This window comes from Gambusia affinis, linkage group LG23, assembly GCF_019740435.1.
Source record: "Gambusia affinis linkage group LG23, SWU_Gaff_1.0, whole genome shotgun sequence".
NCBI lineage: Eukaryota > Metazoa > Chordata > Actinopteri > Cyprinodontiformes > Poeciliidae > Gambusia > Gambusia affinis.
In genome coordinates, this window is record NC_057890.1 from 12,198,629 (window position 1) to 12,223,654 (window position 25,026).

General features: G+C 39.3%; 1 protein-coding gene across 3 annotated transcripts in view; it reads left to right on the top strand.

The window, feature by feature from the left end:
* Window positions 1-22,347, top strand: part of sema3aa (sema domain, immunoglobulin domain (Ig), short basic domain, secreted, (semaphorin) 3Aa) — a 40,508-nt gene extending 18,161 nt beyond the window's left edge. For 2 of the 3 annotated variants that reach the window (XM_044108299.1, XM_044108297.1), the window contains 15 exons: window positions 71-133; window positions 5,121-5,240; window positions 6,061-6,151; window positions 6,241-6,360; window positions 9,173-9,315; window positions 9,438-9,552; window positions 9,653-9,722; window positions 12,560-12,704; window positions 12,798-13,017; window positions 14,166-14,257; window positions 14,387-14,428; window positions 14,640-14,797; window positions 17,046-17,113; window positions 17,198-17,346; window positions 18,450-22,347. In XM_044108299.1, coding sequence (XP_043964234.1) covers window positions 71-133; window positions 5,121-5,240; window positions 6,061-6,151; window positions 6,241-6,360; window positions 9,173-9,315; window positions 9,438-9,552; window positions 9,653-9,722; window positions 12,560-12,704; window positions 12,798-13,017; window positions 14,166-14,257; window positions 14,387-14,428; window positions 14,640-14,797; window positions 17,046-17,113; window positions 17,198-17,346; window positions 18,450-19,160 — 2,307 coding nt within the window. In that variant the 3' untranslated portion in view covers window positions 19,161-22,347. The remainder of the gene's footprint in view (window positions 1-70; window positions 134-5,120; window positions 5,241-6,060; window positions 6,152-6,240; window positions 6,361-9,172; window positions 9,316-9,437; window positions 9,553-9,652; window positions 9,723-12,559; window positions 12,705-12,797; window positions 13,018-14,165; window positions 14,258-14,386; window positions 14,429-14,639; window positions 14,798-17,045; window positions 17,114-17,197; window positions 17,347-18,449) is intronic. The other variant, XM_044108300.1, reaches the window with a different exon arrangement.
* Window positions 22,348-25,026: the final 2,679 nt, after the last annotated feature.

Genomic DNA, 25,026 nt, shown 5'->3' on the forward strand with positions numbered 1-25,026 from the left:
TGAGAAGACACATTCATCTTTCTCTCAACCTCCATTCTAATTAGAATTTTTCTTTCTCCTTTTTGCACAGATTGCGTGGCCTGCCACCCCCTCCAAGAGGGATGAATGCAAGTGGGCAGGGAAGGATTCGGCAGTAAGTCCCTCATTCATTGTGGCATCATGTTTGGATTCGATCCATGGACTGAGTATTCGTTATCCGTTCAATTTTCTTCTTTTTTTCTCTTAATCTTTTCAGATGAATCTAAAATGTTATTTAGAGTAGAAGTAAGGATCTCGATAGAGTATTCTTAAAAGGGACAATAGAACTGGAGAGCTAGAAAATTACCTCTGATAAAGGCGATGTTCCATTTCACCTCTGCCACATTTAACCCTCTACGGGCCAGTTCACCGTTTCTCAGTGACACCTGCAAATAACCTTACGGATTGAGTGTACATGGTACATAAACAGGGCAAGGACACTGACGCTGAGGTGATTTGCTTTCATGATGAAAGATTAAATTGTGGAGCATGTTTATCTACCAGACTTCCAGCGTGCGTGTGAATTTTTATGTGGAGATTTTTTGTTTGAATTTATGTTATCTGACACCGTGTGTTGGCTCACGTGGACAAATCTGCTCGAACACGGACTGCATGCAACCGACTTTGTGTGCTCACTGGTGTTAGTGTATCTTATCTTTGTGCTGCTGTTTAGAAAGGCCCTCTCGGTGTTGTATCTGATCTCAATTTCATGGTTGGATGAATCTCGAGTCCAGGGCTGCAGGTTTTGTAGGATTATCTGGAATTGCATGCATCCTTTTGAAACTCGGCGGCTCCTTTGGGCTCAGAGTCAACGGCAGATTTCTGGATTTTGCTTAAAGTGAAAATGACCACCCCTTGCAAAGTCATTCGTTCCCTTTTTAGAAATTCGAGAGCTTGGCATGTGGCAACCACAAACTTTAAAGCCATTGATTATAACTTTATGTGATAAATCAACTAAAAGTAGTGGATGTTAAGTGGACAGACTGTGCACTTTGCAATTGTGAAACATAGTAACTGCAGTATCAAGATGTGGATTTTCCTTGGCAGGATCAGAACACCTGGTCAAAGCAGAATAGAACATGAGTGATGCTAATGGTGTTCCTTGAATTTGGGTTTCAGCTCCAAGTATTTCGGGTTGTGTTTCCACCAGCTTTCCACGTCTAGCGATTTATCTTTTAATTCATTCTTGTTTGTAAAATAGCTGAAGCACAGTTTGGTTGGATAAAAAGTGAAGAGCGTTTTTCAAGTCTTGTCACAGATTGATCAACTAGTAAGTTGAGTTCAGGTCTGGCCTTTGACTGGGTCATTCTAATACAAAAGGTGTTAGCCCAAACAATCTCACAAGTACTCTGGCTTGTTTTTCCTCTGGATGCTGAACCTCCACCCTAGCCTCCCATCTTCAGCACCCTCTAACATGTTTATTTAATTGCCAGTACTTAGTCGTACTTATTTCCCCCAAACGAACACCCACTGCATGATGCTCTGACCAAGATGTTTAACTGGGTGGTTTTGGGGGTACAGTGCAATTCTACTTGCATTGTGAGACAATCTGGAAAACATCAAGGGATTTGAATACTTTTGCATTCCAAAGTACATGAGCAGTACACTGGCACACCATCACACAGAGGAAAGAGTTCACAGAATCGCACAATAGGCAAAATTAGGCATTTGCTTGCTGTGAAAATGTTTACCTTTTAGAATGAAGCGGTGAGAGCAGAGACGGAGTAAAACACAGAGAGGCCTTGATTAGGACATTACCAAAGCATTCAGAGCTCCCAAAGCAATGCCTTTTTCTAAACCACAATTTACAGCCATGAAGCAAATGTAACAGCTGCCCCCCTCTAAAAAAATGCCTAAGGACTTTATTGCTATCCCTAGCCGAGCGACTGTAACATTGTCCAGGTTGTTGCACCACAATGTACTGAACCATGAGTTCAGACACACGACTAGAGCTTTCTGTTGAAATTCCTGATGTCATTTGTGATTTGCTGCCCAGTAATCATGGAAAAAGAAAATCAAAATCCAGCAAATTTCTTGCAAATGTCCAGTACATTTTCTGGATTTACTCAGAGATCCTGTCCTTTATTTTATTTTTTTTTTTTTTCTTAACTTACCCACACACGTCCAAATCTGTCCACCCATTTCTCTGACGGAGAGTCATACTCAATACCCTGTCCAAAAAGAATGATTAAATTTATCCAAAAATGAGTCATTTATTCTCCGTGTGGACTTTGTTTGTCACGGTTTGTGATCAAGAAAACGGTTTATTACTGGAGGGCAACTCACAGCTGCACTCGTGTCACTGTTCCTAACACCTGTCAGTATTTAGGTGCAACTTTACCTACCGCATAGCTGACGAATCCAACAAAGACACCCGTGTTAAATTCTTAACACAGTTGACCCTTGAGGGGCTTTATTGAAGTTGATGAAATGCACATAATAGGGCGTGAGAATGATGTGAGCGGACAGAGGGCTTCGGCAGTTCAACGAGAGGAAACACAGAAGGTAAAGTCGTTAAGGAACGGAGACCCATACATTCAAGACAGCAGCTTTACATGGAGGTTCAGTTGTATAAATGTCTTACTGATGTTTTTAAATGGATAATATTATTAATACTTTTAACTTATTTTGTGTGAAATAAGTGAATATAAACTAACCTTTTTAAACAGTTATTTAAGTAATTTAATAATTTAGATGAGTTGCCCCGTAAAGTTACTTTCCTTACTGGGAATTTGACACCAAGTCCAATGATTGCAACTGAAATGACAGCTGTGTAACTGCTGATATTAACATACCTTGTTGAATATTTGAGAAGGCAATGTTATGGCATGCACTTTGAAAGATTATATTCAAAGAACAATTGTTTACATCGTTTAACGTTGGTACCAAATTGTGTTGGTGTTTTATTTCCTTCGTGAGACCAGACAGGCTTCCTGTCAGGAAAACTTTCATCCTCTAGCCACCCATGAAAGCATAAATCCCGATTTTTATCTGTTTGCTAGCAGGCTAACAATCTAGCCATTGAAAGCCAGCCAGCAGTTCTCTCTAATTCATCCCTACAAAACAGAGAGAGTGGTCACCCTCTTAAACAAGAAACTAAAGTACGTTATTTCTCAGAATGTCAAAGCTTCTCCTTAAGAAAATTTACCAAGGAAGATAAAACAGTCGGAGCTTAAACAACACTTTCTGTTGTTTGAATCCCCCCAACCTAGACATTTCTATGCTGCAGGAAAGACTGCAACTTTTCTGCAGCATAGAAATTTAATTTATTTCTTGCTGCTCTGGAAAATGTCATCACTTCAACCTGATGCCCTGCATCCATTTTTGCATCACATAATCAGAATGAGGCGTCTCTGAGCTTGAAAGTCTGAACAGATATTTGTGTTAAAGAGGCAGGAAAAGAAAGGGGGTAATTTGGCTGTCATCTAATGTGATGTGTTCTGTTTTTCCAAATCCTCCTGCAGCTGTGTACTTATTTGTTCGACGGATATTGAGCATGTATTTATAATTGGGCTAACCTGAGCTTAATCTCTTAAACATGTGTACCTAAATCAGCTCCTCAAGGCTGCTAATAAGCCTCCTGCATTAACCAATGCTGCTGATTAGCACCCTAATAAACAGTCTGATACCGCTGGGACCATCAAGAGTTAGAAGAGAGCCAAACCAAACAGTATGTGAGAGTTCAAGCATATGGATCATTAAAAGAGCTGCGGCTGATTTTCCTGATTTGACTTCCAGGTGGGGTTTCCTTGATGGAGACTCTGCCTCGCAAGTCTTTCCAAACCAACTGGAAAGTTGCTCATATACTGGATTTTAATCAAAGCTGTTCCCCAAGCCCGGATACTTTGTTTTTAGTTACCGGTAGTCTTTTTCAGTTTGAAGACACTAAACACTTATGAAAGTATTCCTACCACTACTAAAATTTTTCTTTTACATTTTCTTAGGTTACATATTTTCTTAGGTTACATAGGTTTCATATTTTGGGGGATTTTATTTGACAGAACAACACAAAGTCGTACATTATAATGAAATGAAAGGAAAATCTCCACTCAACCCTTTTACCAGGATATCCATCTCTGCAATCATTTGCAATAAGTTGCCTTCACAACTCACCAATTTGGTTAATACACCCAACCTTAGACAGATGGTTTTAAGTGGCCAGTCTCATGTTTGGTCTGGATACAGTCAAGAAATACAGAGGTATCTAACAGACCATACTTTACTTTGCATTGAAGGTTTCTTTGAAGATGTTGTCTTTTCTTCAACCAGCAAGATCAAGGCATTTGCACCCATGTCCTCCCCAGTGTAGACTGTGGAGAGCTGAAGGCAATTTCTATTTCTAAGCCTGGGTTTAACAGGAGACGTGATCTGTCTGGAGAACACCAGACAGATCAGGAATAAGTTTGAAGCATGGTTAGCTTCTTGCATACTTTACCAATCTTTGGGAAGCACACAAAGCACTATTCAGTCTGTCATAAAAATATGGCAAAAGTATTCCACAACTGCAGCCCCACTAAGACCGAGCCATACTGCCAAATTAACAGCCCGGTCAAGAAGAGCATAAATCAGAGAAGCAGCCAAGAGGCACATGGTAGTTTTGGAAGAATGCCAGAGATCCACTGTACACGTTGGAGGATCTGTTGACAGGACAAGTATTAGTTGTCCCCTGTAAAAATCTGGCTTTTATGCAAGAGTGGCAACAAGAAAGCCAAAATTGTCCATCTCCAGATGTGCAAGCCTGTTAGAGACATGTAAAACGTGACCTGGCACAATTGTGGTGATTATGGTTGTGGTGGTTCTACGAAATGTTAACTCAGTGGATAAATGCAAATAAAGCCACAGTTTTTATTATTTTTTTATTGTGTGCATGCATTACTTTGCCTTTCAGCTCATAATAAATCACTGCTTTTTGCCAATTTATTGTATAAAATTGCCTTAATAAATTGTATTGTGACAAGATATAGAAGTTCAGTAACTATGATATTCCCTACTAAATAACAGAGATACTTTAATGTCATTTACCTGCTTTATGTTCTGTATATTCCTTGTATAAAGTTATCTGTAATGTTAAAGCCCTTGTGTTTCTTTTACTTGTGTTTCAGAAGGAGTGTTCTAATTTCATCCGGGTCCTTCAACCGTATAACCAGACCCATCTGTACATCTGTGGAACAGGAGCCTTCCACCCCATCTGCGCTTATCTGGAAATGGGCAAAAGAGCAGAGGTATTTTATTATTTAATATACCCTGGGATAATTTAAAAGGTCTTTAATTATATATATATATATGTGTGTGTATATATATATATATATATATATATATATATATATATATATATATATATATATATATATATATATATATATATATATATATATATATATATATATATATATATATATATATATATATATATATATATATATATATATATATATATATATATATATATATATATATATATATATCTGAAATGTCTACCACAGCAATTATCTTTCCAAATGTGTTTTCTTTTGTGTGAGAAAAGAGGGGGAACCGATGGGCCAGCGAATAGTTCAGTTGTAGCAGTTGGATATTAAATAACTCTTCTCTTACATTAAAGATTAATCAGTTTTCTCAGTAGAGGGCTGCAGGTTAATCAATGCACCAGCACGAGTTCTGCAGACCAATAATGGGCAGAGGTGTGAGTGCTTTCACCATTAAGGCCTTATTTTAGACATTTGTTCACTTGAGCTTAAAAAAGTGCCATCACCGGATGGAAAAACAACCATCTTACTTATTTCTGCTCTTTCCTACTTTACTTTACACTTCACTGTTGCAGAAACTGTTGTTGACCTGTGGCAGAACAGCAACTACTGTTATAAAAAACAACACATTACTCACTGCTCATGTCAGGCTGAATTTGTTTTGCATCCCAGCCCAAAATAGAACTCTATAATGAGAATATATTGTAACTTGAAACAGAGACTATAAATGCACCTTCAACCAGGCTTATATGTGGCTTTCATTAGCCTCAAGCTGAACTTTGACCCCCTTTCACCGCAGGACAACATATTCCGACTGGCCTCCCAATTTGAGAATGGCAGAGGGAAAAGCCCCTACGACCCCAAAATGCTTTCAGCGTCACTCCTGCTTGGTGAGTTTGACCACTGCCTTTATCAGCTCAAGGAACACGTTCACCGTGGAGACAGTTCTTTATTTCTGACTGAAACAACTCTTCGGCAGATGGAGAGCTGTACTCTGGAACATCTGCTGATTTCATGGGAAGGGACTTTGCCATTTTCCGTACCCTCGGAGATCATCATCCCATCAGAACAGAGCAGCATGATTCGCGATGGCTTAATGGTATGATAAACTTCTTCTTTAAGACAGAAAAATTACTGATCTACAGTATAAGACACTTCTTAGCTACACATCCTGTATTGATGTCAAGTTGTTCAGAAGAATGCCCCTTTGCTTCAGAATTATAGTTGGTTAAAGACCAGGAACATCAAAAAAAATTTACTCTCATCTCATGATGCTTTAATTAAAACTTTTGGCTTTTTTTATCTAAGTGAGAAAAATAAGGTAAACCCATTGCTTCAGTTGTCAGTTTTAGGTTGGGACAGATATGTTGTAACAGCAGTATGCAAAGATTAAGGCCACATGACTGCGTCTGTTCTGGCCTCTCTGAAGGAGAAAAGCGTCCTTTAAATTTTAAACTTTGTGTTTGAAAACCACACCAACTTCCCACACCTAAAGCTCCCTGTGGAGGAGATGTCATGAGGGAGGGATCAGCCAACAAGAAGTGGACTTTAGAGTGACCACAGTAGATAGTTGATGGAGGAAATGGCCAACATTTGGACTTCCTCTACAGTTTCTGAGAAATATCGTTATTATTTTTACAAGCAAAACAGCATAAAAATTAAAACGATCTGAAAAGCAGCTGTTATTTTGAGAAACCAGCTCTAGCAGCAAAACTGTGGGTATTATTTTTGGCTGAATCATAAACTACTCAAGGACCAAAGAAGCAGGAGAGCAAAACATCACAGCTTAGAGAATGTAAGTAAATGATCAAAATTCAAAGGCTGGTTAATGCTACATATTTGTACTAAATTGTGGCCTTCCCGTTCAACCAACTGTCTTTTTCGCTTTTTAAATTTTCAACTTTTATCAATATTTACTTGTGAAGTAAAATTGGTTAAGTGTGGTCTAAACCACCAGCACAGCCCATAATTTGAAGAAAAAAAAACAGATACTGCTGATCTTTTCATTAGACTTTGAAATATTTCATTCTCCCCTAAGCCTCAGGTCTGGAAACATTTTCATTCATATGCAGACATCAGATATCAGAGCTCAATCAGAGAGCCACTGGATTTTTCTTGTTGTAGTAAGATTAGAGCTGCAGTGAGGGTTATTGACTTCTCAGTCTCTCTGGCTATCTATCACCACTGCAAGAGGACTGAAAGAGCTGCAGAAGGTCAGTTCGAACTTTTCCCTCAAGCTGTGCCATCCCTTTTCCTTCCTCTTTCCCACAGAACTAATCCACTTTCAGCTGTTTTCCTGTAGCGGAGTCAAATTCCTTGCAGTTCCTCTCAACCCACCCATACCATCAAAATCACAAATACTGGTCTCGGTGGTGCTGATTACTGTGACATATTAATAGGAGTCATTTAGAAGGGAGAAGTCTTTGTTATAGCTCTAATCCCCATCAATCTTTCACCTTGTTCAAACAAATACGCCGGGGATTGCAGCCATTTGGCTCTGCAAAATCCAACGGCGTCTCAACAAAGGGAGGATTGTAATTGCATGGATTACTGGGGAGGGGATCTTCCATTGAGCCTTTATCAACAAGGTTACATGGTACTACAACGTAACAAGAGCAATACTATGGAATGAATCACTAATACCAGATGATTCTTAAAGGATTTAGGGTTAAATGGTAGTTTAGACTTTGCTAGGTATATTTATGGATTTCTTCACATTCTTATTCACTCTGAATCTGGCTCTAATATCCTTTGAATAAAGAGCTCTTTTGTCAATAACATGTGTGATTTATTGAAAAATGCTTTTCTAAGCTTAAAAGATTTCTCATGGTGTACATTTAGCATCCCATATTCATCGTAAAAAGGTCTTGAGAAGTCTACATGATTTATAACGGAGTTCTCGCACCAAAGCGGGCGATTATAAATCTGCTCCCCACTTTGGCCGCACTCTCCTTTTTCACAGCTACTCCATATCCTAAAAGGCTGCAGAGATGTAACATGGCACTGCTTGTTTCTACCCAGCTAACCCCCAAGCTTTTCATACGCAGGCTCCATTTACGCCTTGTGATGATGCCTTTAGTGGTTGTGGTAACTTTCTGCTCGCTAGGTACCTAAATTCAGGCTTTTCCGATTAGCCTTGATATTTTCTCAAACTTATGGTGATTATATATTTATTCAATTGTTATTAGATGTGTTTTTGTGAGGATGTGGTACGGAGACAGCGCTTTTATTGATTCTGGATCTGGAGCAATTATTCCAGGTAAAGTCAGATAGTGTAGCAAAATGGCACCAAGTGTGGGGTTTACTTAGGTATAACTCAAAATGCAACTGAACTGATTTTGGAGTTGTAACATAAGAGTACTGGAATTGAAATTGGAATTTAGAAATAACTAGGGAAGTCACAATCTGGATTTTTGATGTCCCTGAAACCGAGTCATTTATAAATAGGCATTTGAAGATGCCATGTCCTGGATAAATGTTTCATTAAAATCCAAGCAATGTAAAAATTCATTTTGGTCTAAAATGAGTTTCTTCAAAATATTTTTCTGAGTTAATACAGCTGCTGTCTTAAATAAAAGAGGTTATTTTTATGGGAGGTAACATTTTTGTTCCCCCTGCGTTTCCACTGCAATTATTTTGTCAAAAAAAAGTATTGTGGAAAAATTCAAAGAAAGAAAAAAATACAGTAAATGAATGCTTTGGAAATAAAAAGATTTTGGATATCTCATAGTCGAAATGTGTTTAATTTCACAGTATTATCCAGAAGGTATTCACATAGATTGAGGTATTCTCTTTTTTTTCCAGATAAATGTACCAGATAAATGTTGCTTGTAAAACAGGTGGACATCCCGTAACATTACAGTAGGCCAGTTAAGATTTTCCTTAATAATGTTTTTTTTTTTTTGCTCCAGACCCCAGATTTATTGGTGTAAACTTGATCCCTGAAAGTGACAACCCTGAGGACGACAAGATCTTCCTCTTTTTTAAAGAGAATGCAATGGACGGAGAGCACACCGGGAAGGCTACAATTGCCAGGATAGGACAACTGTGTAAGGTATCAACACACAAAAAGAATAAAAATGATCTTAATCATAATGACAACACCAGTGCTATTTAATTTTGTTCGAGGTAATTCGGGTTATGGAGAGCTGACAGAAATGTAATTTCTCTCTGCAGAATGACATGGGAGGTCACAGGAGCCTTGTGAACAAATGGACTACTTTTCTAAAGGCTCGTCTCATCTGTTCAGTTCCCGGGGTCAATGGCATTGATACGCACTTTGATGAACTCCGTAAGTATGGGTTCTTAATTTGCAAAACTGAAAAAAATAAATAAATAAACGTTGACCATCCTTTTTAAAATGTTCTCTCATTTTTATGTCTGATTTCTAGAGGATGTATTTCTCATGAGTTCCAAGGACCCAAAGAATCCAGTTATCTACGCCGTATTCACTACTTCAAGGTACAGACCTTAAATACAATGACCTTCAGTCTCTGCACTTAAGGGCTTAAATTCTCAAATAGCATGACGAATTCTGGCCCTATCGTATTTGTTTCGTCAATTTCCTGCCAGGAGATCAAAAGAAGTTGATTTATTTTTGTTGACAAATCCAGCTTCTTTGTATGTTATAAACATAGGCTTTATATTTTCTATTAATTAATCATTAAATAATTCCATCTTTTTTAGTGTGATCTAGTTAGCATTTTAAGCTCAGAGGAGAATGTAATCAACCAAGTGTGGTCCAGTCGAAATTCCCAGACAGCACTCCCCTAATTCACTTACAGTTGTCCTACAATTGTTTTCCTCTCCAATCAAAAACCTCTCCACTTCTCTGCTTAGGAATTACTTTCATCCAATTCCCCCATTCCTCACTACCTGTCCCCCATCTCATTGAAACCCTGGCAAACCTTGTCGGGGAAATCGCATTACGGAGCATGAGGGAGCCAGAGAAACATGATATTCACTTAGCAGGAATGCACGTTCCTCCCCTGGCCACCACCCCAGCCATGAATGGGGATTTTCTTAGGGGCCGGGTGTGGCTCTTTTTAAGCATGTGGAGAGGTGAATTCATGGGGAAGGGCAGATAAATGAGCTGAAATGGCACAGATGGTGGCACTTATCGTGATGATGGTAAATTTGCATTTGGGAAAGGAGGAGGAGGTCTGCGGGGGTATTTTTGTGTCCATTGCTGTGTGAAGGGGCTTCAACAGAGGACAAACACGTCCCCCCGTCAATCACAGCCAATGATAAGACGAGCTGAATGGAACAGCGGTGCGGGCTAGCACATACGGACAGGCGCCTTGCGTTGCCACACCCGTATGGCTTTTCTCTGCTGAGACTGGTGCGCGTTGGCGGGCGTCCACCTACGTGTTTGCGTGCCTGCTGCACAGAATCACCCACGCACGTACACACACATGCACTTTAAAATTCAATTATGGGGCATTGAGGAATTAAAGGGGTTTAATTGGTTTTCTAAGTGGCCGATTTTCAGAGATGAATAGACCAGACACTCAGAAGGAACTGACTTTTAATATCACTGCTTAATGAGGCACACGGAAGCCGTAACTGACAGATCAATGTTGGATTGTGCCCCTGCGTGTGTAGGCGCGTGTGTGTATTTAGCATATTATTTTGGTTGTGTGTCTGCACAAACACATAACCGCTCGTCTTCCTAAGCGCGCATATTGGAGTGTCTTTTCTTGCCCCTGGAGTTAATTGAATTTCTTTGTAATTAACATTTCCAAATGCTAATCCATTCATCTTCCATGCTTTGGTGAATAATGTTGGCTGTGTGTGTATGCCAGCCACATCCCTAATTAGTCTGATACAAATTCCCACTGCAGTCAGCAACACAAAGGACATCTTGAATGTTCCTGAGTCATTTGGTTCGTAGGTTGTGCTGAAGATCTGCTTCATGAAATAAAATCTTACATGTGGGCATATGGTAAAAAAAAAAAGAAGAATTAAATGCTGGGTGTGAGTGAGTAAACTTTAGAATATTTTTAAGAGCTAACAGACTAAATCAAATGATAATCCAAGGCTTAAATCAAAAGTTCCTACTACACATTTTTTATGTCAAAACTCAACACTTTTCCAGACTCGAGGTTCCAGTTTATACGTGTATAGTGGTTATAGTGGTAGGTGGGTAGGCTTCCATGCAGGCAGGCATTCTCCAAAAAAAAGAAAGAAAGAAATAAGATAAGTGATAAAAAAAGGAAGGGAGGAATGAATAAAGGATGGAAGGGAAGATGATGAAAAGAAAGGGAGGTAATAATATTAGAATGGAGGGAACAAAAAGAATGAAAAGATGGAGGAAAGGAAGGATCTTTATTCTTCACTGTTCTATGGAAAGAACAAATGGGATAAAAGAAGGGAATGAATAAAAGGATAGAACGAATGAAGACAAAGTCAACCTTAATAGGGAAGGAAAAATTGCAAAATGATCAAAGGGAAAAAAATGGAATAGAAAGAGGAAGGATGGATTGGAAAGTTTGGGTAGCTGAATGGTCAACGGAGGGATGAAGATAACATAGGCAATGAGATCAGAAATAAAGTCTTGATGCAAAACTGTTCTCCATAATACATTTAATATTTCCAAACTTCTCCAAACCTAGAGAATTTATAAATCAAATACCTTTACAGACTGTGTAGGAACCCTGTAAAAAAAAGAAAGAAATTCTAACCATGACTGAATGATAATTGACTTCAGTTCAAATTGTCACCGTATCATTGTATGATGGTATGATATTTAATGGGAGTTACCAATTTCCCCATCTAGATGAGTCAATGCGTAAATTGCTGCAATCTGTTTGACCCTACAAAGCATAGACTGGATAGGTACCCCCCACTCCCTCACTCTGTTTTTTTTCCACATGACTGTTCTTTGCCTGTTTGGAGATCATATGAACAGGGAAGGCAAAATCCATCCATCTGGCACAGGCAAAGGCTAGCAAAAATATTGGAAGGGATTTTAAGAAAAGCTCTCTAGCAGGTCTTGGGTTTTGTTGGTGGCGTGCCCAAATTCCTGTCTGTTCTCACGGGGCTGAGAACAGTCAGAGAGAAGTTCCAATCTGTCATCTAGTACTTAGGTAATGACAGCCTCGCTCCTCTCCATCTTTGTGTGATGAAGGGTCATTTTGTTGTCTTTCTTCAGTATTCCACAAGACCCTAATCCCGGCCTTGTGCCCAATCATTTATGAATCCCCCTTGTTTGTCTATAATAAACCTTTCCTCCCCCTTCCCATTCTGTATACTATTGCACTCTCACCCTTTCTATGTTTGACGCTCTCTCTCCACAGTAACATATTTAAAGGCTCGGCGGTGTGTATGTACAGCATGGCTGACATCAGGAGGGTTTTCCTGGGTCCCTATGCCCACAGAGATGGGCCCAATTACCAATGGGTCCCTTTCCAAGGGAGAGTGCCCTACCCCCGCCCTGGCACTGTAAGTGTTGAGCTACAGAACATAACCTTTTTCAGAGAAATACATGCGTAAATACATGCTTTAATTTCTTTATTTTTTTTTTTTACATTTTAGTGCCCCAGCAAAACATTCGGAGGTTTTGATTCCACAAAGGACCTTCCAGATGATGTCATCACCTTCGCCAGGGGTCATCCTGCCATGTACAACCCAGTGCACCCAATTGGGGGACGGCCCATCATGGTTCGAACGGATGTGGACTATCAGTTCTCCCAGCTAGTGGTGGACAGAGTTGAAGCAGAGGACGGGCAGTACGATGTCATGTTCATAGGCACAGGTACAATCATTCATCACTTATGGCAGCTTCCTCCAATGAAAGCTTTTCGTTAATTTCGTTCTTTTCTTTTCGTTAAATCAAAGCAAATTAGCCTGAAACAGACTTATGGTAGCTTCTTGAAAACACATACAATAATAGATTTAATGGTACATTGAGATTTCATGTCCTAGAAAACACAGAGAAGCATGTAATTTTAAAGTGGAAAGAAAAGAAAGCAAGGTTTTAAAACTTTTACAGACAAAAAAGTGTGGACATTTTTTTTTAAATCTGCAGGTCTGGGCCTAACATTATCTAAACCATTTCATTGTGGTTTTTGCTGTATTTTTTAGGAATGTTGTCAAACTCTTCCCTATTTTTCTAGGGTTGTCCTGTATCTAGTTATCTGTTTTTGAGTAGTTTCATGTCCCGACTAGCAGTGTCACAGAGCAACTGGGTTTATACACTGAATAGATGACACCTAGATTAAGTGTACCTATCATGTGACCTGAATTTTATTCAGGGGTTTGTAGCAACCTTTTTTTACTCAGGAGTTGCTACAAATGCACTCTACTCTTTTAGGACGTGTATTGCGATAAGAATTTCTAAACCATTTCTAATTTTTCGTAATTTCTCAATTATGTGCGTCATTGTGTTGGCCTGTGACATGGAAAAAAATATGAAATAGTACAAGATACTATATTTTCTACTATAGTACATCTGCTAGAACCAGCTGCTGGAAGAGAAAAAGCAGCATCTACTGGGCTAACCAAAAAAATCCATTCCTAAATGGTTGTTCTTTGTTTGTTTTTTACTGCTGTGAAGTGATCAGAAAATAAGTATTTATGTCTCAGTTTTGTTCTCATGACTTCTGCCTCAGCTCCTCATTCTTTCTCAAGCTCACTTTACCACAGCAATTTTGACCACACTCGATCAATCTATTCCCCCTGCTGACAGAAAAAGGGCATAAATTGCCAAGTTTGATTGTTGGGGCTTCCAGTCGTCTCACATTTGAAATGCTTAAATGCACCAAAAGGGACAATTGAGGAGTGAAATGACTGAGAGAAAAATACATGGCGGGGATTTAAGTATTTGGATCAGTTGACCTCGTCTATAAAGTTAAACACAATGAGTCATACACACTTATTCATATTTTTATCTGTTTTCTTCAGATATGGGAACAGTGCTAAAAGTGGTAACGATTCCCAGAGAGAGCTGGCATGACCTGGAGGAGGTTGTGCTTGAGGAGATGACCGTTTTCAGGGTACGACATTGAAAACTAAGCAATTCCAACAGATTGTCCATACTGCAGATCTTTTTGTTTTTCCTTCCAACTCCGTGTTTTTCATCACTCGTCTTGTGAACTTCATGCCTCTTGTTTGTTTTTGTACAGGAGCCCACTCCCATTACCGCTATGGAGCTTTCCACCAAACAGGTAAAAGCTGGTTTTCGCACGGCGTCATTACACCAAAAATGTTCAAGTGAAGTGATTGAAGAAGCGTTTGTTGGTTTTTCACCAAACAGAGATCGTGTCCCTTTTAACAACAAAACCCACAAGCGACTCCTTTTCTTATTGAGTAATTTTCCAGTCGAGCCACGCAGGGACACTTAATTTTACGTGCTCGCCTTTTCTTTCACTCCCACAGCAACAGCTGTACCTTGGCTCAGCCCTGGGAGTATCACAGATGTCTTTACACCGCTGTGAGGTGTATGGGAAAGCCTGCGCCGAGTGCTGCCTGGCTAGAGACCCTTACTGCGCTTGGGATGGTGCTGAGTGCTCCAGATACTTTCCTACCGCCAAGAGGTAGGAGTTTAGACACATTTAAAACTCCTCTTTAAGCTTTGTTTATCCTCTGAGAATTCGTTAAGGCTGTATGTCTTCCTAATCATGTTAATGAATATAGTCACTCCTCAGAGCTATCACTACACCTGCAAACTGCATTTGAAGGTGTGGATGTGTTTGGATCATAAGGTTTGCTTCTCTAATGCCAGACCCCCACTAGCCCTTCAGCAACTGTTAAAAATCAAACGAAAAGAAAAGAAAAACATAGACACAGTTCACATGCCAGACCAGCTAAACATGGAAGTGATCAGATTATTACAGACACACAAAAAAACTCCCGTTAAATACGCACAAGCACAAGTATGCATTCCAAGAAATACAATCCAGGAACCTAGGTTAGTATTCCTGCCAGCAGCAATTTTGTGTCCATCACCCCACAGCCAGGCTACACACACACACACACACTCATAAATATACATACTCCAGCTCACATGCACTAAATTATAGCCAACAGGAGCTGTCTGACCGCTTCACCCTGCAGCCAGGAGGTATGAACACCCTCAAATTACCCGGCGCTGTAACCAGCAGGCTTAAGCCGACCGCTGTAGCTCTCACACACATCGAGCAACACCAGCCCTCTGTCTCATTCATCCAGGACTTCTCACACCAGCAGAATTAGGCCAGTGAGTTTACTCCAGCCTGGCAGGGTTACAGCTGAGATGGCACACCCCATGGTTAAAGGCCAGGGCTGGCTCCTCTTAGGTCTCGTCAAAACGGCACATAGTTTTTCTCCCTTGAACAAGAAAGGGACATAAAAAGACAGAAACGCCAACCCACGAAATGCACAGGAAGTGTTTGAGCAACAGAGAATACATTGTTAAAGCAGGGAAGAGGAGAGAACATCCCTTGTTGACATTGTTTTTTTGGATTTGAAAACATATTTTCTTGGAATTTACGTGATAGACCAACACAAAGTAGTTCATGATGTGAATAAGATTTGATAAAATAGATTTGTCATTGGCCCCTTTTACTTTGACACTGCTAAATAAAAATGCAATTACCCTGAGAAATCAACTAATTATCATATCCAACCTATAGGCATATAACACATTTTCAGCTAAAATCCGTTCTTTCTGTGAAATCCTTGGGGGATTTTTAAAGAACTTAATTTTGCCTACTGGACAAAATTGTCCCCACAGCATGATGCTGCCACTGCCATAGGCAGATATTGTATTGACAGTAATGTGAATACAATAACAAGTTCTTTTGCCATTTTTCCATAAACCCCAGAATTGTACTGTGCATGACTAGTTCTTTATAATTTCCCCAGATTAATTAAGTTACTGTGATCTTCTTGGTTTCTTCTCCAATTAATGTGCCTCTTGCTTAGGTGGCAGTCGTACCACACTCTGTCCATTTTCAGATTGCAAATGCATTGGATTTTATTTCTGGGTGCCAGAATAAGGAGTAGATTTTAATTTGTTCAACAACAAAAAAACAAAAAACAAAAACAGAAGTATGTAGCATTTTTCTTCTAAGTAGCAATTATACACTAATTTGTGTTTTATAAAATTCCAATACGTGTTTGTGGTTATAATGTGACCAATTTTGAAAAAACAAAATTCCAACGGTTTGAAACCATCATTAACCATGTTAGTAGATTGCACAATGCTTACTGACCATTCTAACAAATGTTTTGTTTCCTTTTTGGTTTTTGCTGCTCAGCGTCTTTCCGTTCAGCCCTCGTGTTGAGCTCACCCCATTTCCTTATTACATCACGAGACGACAGTTTTAAACCGTGACAGTTAGAAGCGGGGGGGAAACATTCAGAGCTATTCAGTAAAGCCGCACTATGAAAATGCCTCACCATTATGTTAGAAACCCAAATGACGTAGTGGAATTTCACAAAGAGATGACAAAAAAAAAGAGGCTTTTCTCAATGGCAAAACAATTCAGAATGTGTTCCGTAATAACGGCTGGGCAGAGGGAAATGAAGCGAGGCGTTGCCTTGATTAGCAGGCTTACATTTCTGATTTTCTTTCCAGATTTTAGGATTTATTGTTTATTTTTGCTCCATTTATGCGAATAAGCAGTGGTGTAAAGGGTGAACGCCATACCATTTTTCAGCTGCACTGGGTAATATTACCCTCTAGTGTTTGAAATCGAACAGTACACGACATAAAGCTGTTGGTAGGGGTCAGTATAACATGGATTTCTTCCCTGGTGTTTTCATTGCCAACAATCTCTTACACTGACGTTTCAATCACAGGAGAACCAGGCGGCAAGACATCAGAAACGGAGATCCGCTCTCACAATGCTCAGACCTTCAACATCACGGTACTCAAAAACTGCCTCCCACACACACTCTGCCTTCCACTGATACCAATTTCTCTGACTGTTTATATTTCTTTCTTTTGTTAGACGACATGGATGGTTTAGGAGGCAGCATAGAGGACAGGAGTGTGTTTGGTGTGGAAAACAGCAGCATGTTTCTGGAGTGCAGCCCCAAATCTCAAAGAGCACTGATTTACTGGCAGCTGCAGAGGCCCAACGATGATCGCAAGCAAGAGGTTTGTGTGCACTTTTATGCGAACATGTGTCATTTTGCGTCAAATAGGGAACATCTCTGAAGAATGGGGAAATTTCTGGACGTAAATTCAGTGTCTTCGCATTATAGACTGCAGGTGATAATAAATCCACCTTTAAACAAAAACAAAGAAATATATCATTTTTGCAGATAAAATGACTTTTTACCCCCCTGTTCTACTCTCTGAGCCAAAACCTTTGTTATCTTTAATCCGTGGAACTCAAAGTGCAAAAAACCCTGGGTGTGGATGTTTAGGGTCGCTTCCTTGACCCGAGGATGTAACCAATTACTTTTTGAAAAGATTTGCACTGTGGCGATATTTTTCTAGCTGGTCATTGAGAGCATGTTGTTTCAGGATCCAGTAAGAGAGAGAAATAGGATACAGGAAGCTGAGTTGAGCTACAGAGCCATGGGTCCGAAGGTTTATCTGATGCAAAACAAAGACGTTTTATAAGTTGGTCTGAACGGATATTACAGCTGGATTAGAAACACAGAATATGATATGTGTTGATGTAAAAACGAGTGGGCAGACCCTCATAAAGTGTTTTCCCTTAGCCTTTTTCAATGCCACAAACTGCATTGCACTTTATTGGGATTTTTATGTCACAGTACAAGAGGAAGTAGTGTATAAAGTGAAGCTGAAAAGTTGGGATACATGATATAATAATGACAGGGGACTTTGTACACAGTTTAATCTGCAGTTGCCTTAAAGTTGCTTCAAGAAAATAAAAGATATATCACAGAAGAAAGTTGCTAAAGTTGCTATTTGTTTAAATACACAACAAAGAAATTGGGTATAAATGTTATTAATGGGGCGCCGTGTGGCTCAGTTTGCAGTGGTAGGCTGTTGTTCTTAACACACTTGGGTTCAGTTTCCAGTCTCGGACCATTTGCTGCATGTCTTCCCTTTTCTCTCCCCCTTATTTCCTGTCCACTTTCTGTAGAAGAAAGGCCACTAAAGCCAAAAAAAAAAAAATAGTTGGTGTATGAAACGTTGTGCATAGATTAAATGTGGTTTAGACTCAATAAGTTTCCGCTATATTCTTGCTAATTTGTGTTCTTGTTGCGTCTGTGTTTCTATGTCAGATTAAGATGGATGACCGGGTGCTGCGTACAGACCAGGGTCTGTTGATCCGCAGCCTGTCCCTGTCTGACACGGGAGTCTATCACTGCCAGGCGGTGGAACACGGCTTCATTCAGCCCCTGCTGCGTCTCAACCTGCAGGTCATCCCCACCCAGAGACTGGGGGACATTCTGCCTGGACTTCCCAGTGCAGGGGGCGGCGCAGGTAACTCAGCCAAGCACAGAGTCTGGTACAGAGATTTCCTGTCTCTCTTAGACCACCCGGAGCTGAACAGCGTGGAGGAATTTTGTGACAGAGTTTGGAAGAAAGAGCGCAAACAGAAGAAGGTGAAAGCTCCCAACAGCAACGGCAAATCTGACAGTGCCCCGAGCTCTGCGGCGCGACCCAAAGCTGCAGCCCCCACTGCTCAGAAACAGCAGGCTAGTCCGCCAAACAGCAGGTCGTGGCTTCAAGCTGGAGATCCAGTGGGGGAGGGGCCAACTCGGAGCCAGAATACCCAGAAAGGTCAACCAAATCTGAGCACCGTCCCTAAAAACGGCCCGAAGACGGACGGAAACGGAGCAAAGGTGCAGGGTGGCCCGGGTGGGTCGCAGGTCGTGGGGGGCGCTCGGGTCAGCAGCCAGCATACGGCAAAATGGAGACGGATGCAGGAAAACAAGAAGGGACGCAACAGGAGGACCCATGAGCTTCAAAGACCCCCACGTAGCGTTTGAGAAAAAGAGCTGGGATGCACACCTTCAAGCAAATCTACACACGTACAAGCACAAAGCCATGCATCAGCATCAGCACATACTATGGGTTGTGAATCCAGCATAATATAAAACAAACAAACAAAAAAAAAACACTCAGCACATTTTCTGAGATAACATACATGAACTACATCCTTGTAACAAAAGCAAGACAAATGGACAGAACTTGTGAAAAAGACAAGCAGAGGATTGAAAGCTAGGAATGCATTCGATAAAGTTGTAAGAACACACCTGTTTGTCTGGGAATACATTCTGGCAGACGCTCTTTCAAACTTCCTGTACATAAGCTATAAATATAAGACTCGGACTGAAAAATGTTAAGTCACGGATTTATCTGACTTATAATGCTGACAGGACAGCCACAGAGACGTTAATAAATTTGCAGACATTTACTGAAGCAAAAGCGAATAATCCACTGCGACCTGTTTCCACGTGTGAACTTAATACACGGAAAGTGGTTGGAAAAATTGTATTCTGAAGAACTTTGTAAGGAGAAGAGCAGATCAACAACAGCGCCCTTAAAGCGGGAAAGAGAAGGGTTCACCTCGACATGTGCACGGCTTGCACCAGTAGTTCTCAAACAAAGAAAAACAAAGGAAACATGCAAAGTTATACCACTGTGCAGACCAAGTTCTTCATCATAACCTATTCCTCTGAGGCTGGGAAAGCATTGTGCATGTTGTTGTCAATCAATATTTTAATAAGCTATTTTCTTTACTCCTTACCTTACGAGATTCTAAATTTCCTGTTACGTTCGCTTCCTTTTATAATCTGTGCTCAATCAAGGTGCACACATCCTCTAAAAAGAAAAGACAGTTCCTTGCAAAAGTACTCACATCATTTAAACTTTTCGCAGCCAACTATTTCAAATACTCGTGTATTTTTTAAGATTTTATGACACAGTCCAACATAAAGTTGCACATTACTGTGAGGTGGAAAGAAATGGACATGTGGCTTTCGGTTTTTTTCTCTAAATGAAAATCTGTTTCAGTACTTAGTAAAACCACCTTTTGCTGCAACTACAGCTCAGAGTCTTTGCTCAGGGCTCAGTTAGTTTGAGTGCAGAGCGCCTATGAAGAGCAGTGTTCAAGTCTTATATCACCAGTCTGCATATTCTCATGTGGATTTACGTCTAGGTGATTTTAACTCATGAAAACAGTCTGCATTCGTTCAGTCCATCTTTCCATCACCTCTGGACAGTTTTCCTGTCCCATTTGAAGAAAAGCATTTCCACAGCATGACACTGCCACCATCGTATGGCACTGTAGGAATGGTGCGATCACAGTTAGTTTTTCTCCACATGCAACATTTTGCGTGTGGAGAAAAAGTGATTTCACACAGACAGAGCGTCTTTTTTTTACATGTTTAAAAGTAGATGCTTAATTAATTGAGCCCTAATTAATCTGGCCCAATTAATTAGGGACATATTTCAGGAGTGTGTGACTTTATAGTTTTCCAGACAACATATTTTTTTCATCCGAGATTGTGATGTTTCCACGATCTCCAAAGTCACGTTTGGTTGCTTTTCTGATTATCCTCTTCTTGACCAGCCTGTCAAGTTAAGCTAGTCTGAAGGGTTTGCAGCTGCCATGCCCTCAGATTAAGCATCACTCTATATTTGGTCATAGCTTGGGATGTAGTTCCATAGCCTAACTTTACTTTAAACCTCTCCACAACTTCTTCAACCTTACTGCCATGTTTTTGGTCTTCATGATGCTGTTTGTTCAATATTGTCCATTAAGAAGCCTGTGAGGCCTCCACAGTTTAGTTGTATTTATATTGATAACGTACACAGAGGTGGACACTATTAATTAGGTAACTTCTAAAGGTTGTTTGTTTTATTATTATTATTATTATTATTATTATTATTATTATTATTATTATTATTATTATTATTATTATTATTATTATTATTTTCTATTTACGGGTATCAACCTAAAGGGTGCTTAATAAAAATGCATGCCACACTTTTCAGATTTGTCCTTGTGAAAAGTCTGGAGAAGCTTGCATCCTATTCTTTCCATTTCACAATTGTCCACTACTTTGTTGTAGTGGACAAAAGCGCATTGATGTTTGTCGCGACGAGACAAAATGCAGCAAAGATTAGGAATACTATTGTAAGGCACTGCCCTGTTCTTTATGTGCATAATCCCATCCGCCCCCTGAATTTCCTGAGTAACTTATGATGTTAATACTTTTTTTTTTAATTAATAAAAACTGGGACAAAAATCTCAGTTCAAAGCTATGCTGAAAACCCAGTCTGAATTGCTTTCTGTACATATATACATCAACCTTAACTATCTGTGTATATACAGTAAAATTACAGTACAAGAGCACCATTTAATTATTATTTATTGTTCTTTTTTTTGTGAAAGGGTTGGATTTATTTTTGATATATTTTTGCTCATCAGTGCATCGGCAAAATGATTGCATCAGCAACAAAGTCTAATTACCGGACCAACTGGCTAAAGTTTTATTGAAGAGTGTCCCCCTTTTTTGGGGCGGAGGACAAAAGTGTCAGGTTTAGCACAACAACTTTTTGTGGCTTCACTAATCTCATTTTGACAACGATAAGCACAATTTTATCTCTTCTGCCTTTCATCATGTCCTCTTTCTCTCTCGACCCGTCCACCATTTCCTCATTTCACCTAGTAGCTGTTATGTGTAAGATAATTCTCCAAACTGAAAAATATTAGCTGTGAATCTCTGTATGAAATAGTGGAGAATATTGTTAAATCTAGTCTGAGGAGAAGACACGTTATACTGCATGTGAATGCTACCTTACAGTAAGTGCATCTTTTTCTATCGTCTTTTTACGTGTTTTGTGTGAGAGCTACAATTCCTTTGAACATTTTTTTTTTTTTTTTGCCTTTTTGCCTAAACAGTGATATGAATGACAAACATTCGGGCCAAAGCCGTTGAGGATCCCCCCCTTAATCTTTGATTCAAAGATGGCGTCTACTGTGTCCTCCCCCCTCTCCTCAACTTGACTAAAGTAAAGTGTTGATACAATAAATTAGAGCAAATAATGTTCCACAAAACAGTCAGAAGTTTGTTTCTCCCTGAGATTTAGAAGTATGAGAGAGCAGAGAATTACCGCTGCTGTGACACAGTTCTTTCTGGCATGCATTCAGTTGTCTAAATAAACATCTCCGTTACAAAATAAAAGTTTCTGTGCTCTCCTTTCTTACAAAAATGTCCTGCAAAGTTTAATTTAGGGAATGTTTTGTGTGTGTATGTTAGTGTAACAAGCTCATTCTAGTTCAAAGCTTTGAACTGCCAGTCTCACCGTGTTGCCTGAGGCTTCCTGAACCCTCATCAACCTGACTGAAGTCTCCTGGTAAGTTATTTAGTGTAAGAGGCTAAAAGGGCTTGAATAAGGCTAAATAGGAGCAGAGCTTTGGGACGTATCTTGTTGCATTGACCGCGTTGACACATGTGCATGGCTTTTGAAGTACTTTGAGTGAAGTAAATGTGAAATTAATTGTCAAACAATAAGTACAAACATTTCAAGCCACGAATAACCCTTGAGTTTTGTGTTTGATGTTATATTTGACGAGGCAAGTTGGGCTTGGCTGTAGCCACTATGGTAGAGGTATTCAACGTCAGTCCTCAAGTTCCAATGTCCTTCAACCTTTAGATATGTCTCTGCTTCAGCACACTTGAGTCAAATAATCAGGGACTCTTTGGCAGGGCTCAGGAAAACCTGACTGCCTGCGGAGGAGGGGATTCAGCCATTTGACTCAGGTCTGTTGGACCAGGAGACCTCTGAAAGTTGCAGATGTGTTTTCAACTCCTTGAGGACTGGGGTTGAACACACCTGCACTATGGCGACACCCAGTGGTTTATATACAATATTGCTGTTACAGCCAACTCCAGTCTTCATCGGAAAAAAAACAATTAGTAAATAATTCCAGACCACAAAGAAGGTTTTCTTCTTTGTGGTCTGAAGGGAACATGTTTGCTTTTTTATGTCTTAAAATAGGAAGTAATAAAATCGTTTATATTTAATCTGAATTAGTGGTGACATTTACTTAAAAGCAGTAAAAATGTCCCTATAGAACAATGTGCTATGGAACAATTTTAACTTCTGAAAACATCCTGAGTTCAAGTCCAGTAGTCCTAATAAAACCAGTGATCTGTATGTGCTTCACTTCTAAATTGCAATAAATAAAATAGCAATTTCTATAGTGCTGTGGAAAAGGATTCATCACCTTACAGATTATGTTTTTACTAGTTTGTCATACATACATGCTCCAGACCATAAAGCCTTCTTTGTGGTCTGGAATTATTTACTTATTGGTTTTTTCCAATGAAGATAACTTGTGTAAATAAAATAGCCAATGAGGAAAATATACCAAGTTTAATCTTTCAAGACAGTTACAAACATTAATACTGATTTGTAAACAAATGCCTCCTCTTGCATTAGTGTGATGGATGTTGGCAGAAGGCTACAGACATTCTGACTGGTAATGTATGCAAGTGGAAAATCTACTGCCTAAAGAGAAGTGTGAGTACAGGAAGGTTTTCCTTCTGATTTCAACTACATCTGATCATTTGACATCGTTCACTGAAGAATCCAAAGAATAAAATGTGTCTCGACTTTAATGTGAAGCTGATTATCTTCTGTTGGTTGAAGCCACAGTCTGTTAAAAGCACAACATTCTGAATCACTGCACATTCGTTGAGAAGCACTATTGGAGCAGATCCAACATTTTCATAATATGTCGCTCTTGATTTACTGCATGCAACATGCATTTAACAAAGCTGTTTGATCTACTTAATGGGATGAAAATGCTATCACCACAAGATCACTGGACTTGTAATATGCATTCCAAAAATGGTTTGATTCAATTGCATTTAAAGTATATTCCAAAAAGCTAAATCTTGTAAGGTATCTGACTTTTCAGCACTTGAGATGCAGTATTTTACAAGTTTCATTAATTTAAGTGTATAAAAATGCAAAAAATATATATTTTTAATTCTTTGGTAATAGAAAAAGGTTTTAATAAAAATATATATATTATTTCTTTAGCTTTATTTTAGAGTATTTTAAAAATATATATGTTGAAAGGTCTTATTTCTTAAGAAATAAGACGTATTTCCAGATGACACTGAAATAAATGCTGTTAATCCCCACTGACTTTAAAGAAAATGAAAAATGCAATTTTTGAAAATAAAAAAATGTAAAGAACACCATGTAATAGATTTTTTTTCTCTGAAAGAAAAAATAAGCACATACAGTAATTTGTTTTCGTTAAAAAAAAAAAAAAAAAAAAAAAAGCTGTAGAACAAATAGCTGGGGGCGGGAGGATATTAAAAAAGTAGTAATTCTCCAAGGAAACCACCAGAGGGCTCTGTTTAACACGTTCAGTGGTTGCTTCCTTATACACATATCATTGCTCATTCAGCCTTTTTTATAATTTTGTGCTGCATTATCCTGACCTATTCTAAAAGTTAAACATAAAATTAAGAACACAATCAGGTCATGGACAAAAATGGAGGGGCACATATGCGTGTTTGCTGGTATCAGCTGTAGTGATTGGATTGCTGCAATCATGTTTCTGTTCTCAGGGTTTATGAATTTGCCGGTTACCATAACAACTGCCCTTGTATGTGCTGAGTGTTTGTCTTAGTCTTTACAAGAGTCATTTTCAGCTGCACAGAGGGAAAGTCTGTGCCTGTATTCAGTAGATTTTTATTAGCGTCTTTTTCTATTGCGTGGTCTGCACACACTCCAAGCTGCTTTCTTCCTACACCAGTATGTCTTGTCAAGTATATTCAGGCCTTTACCATTTAACATAAATGAATACTTTAGAAGATTCTGATT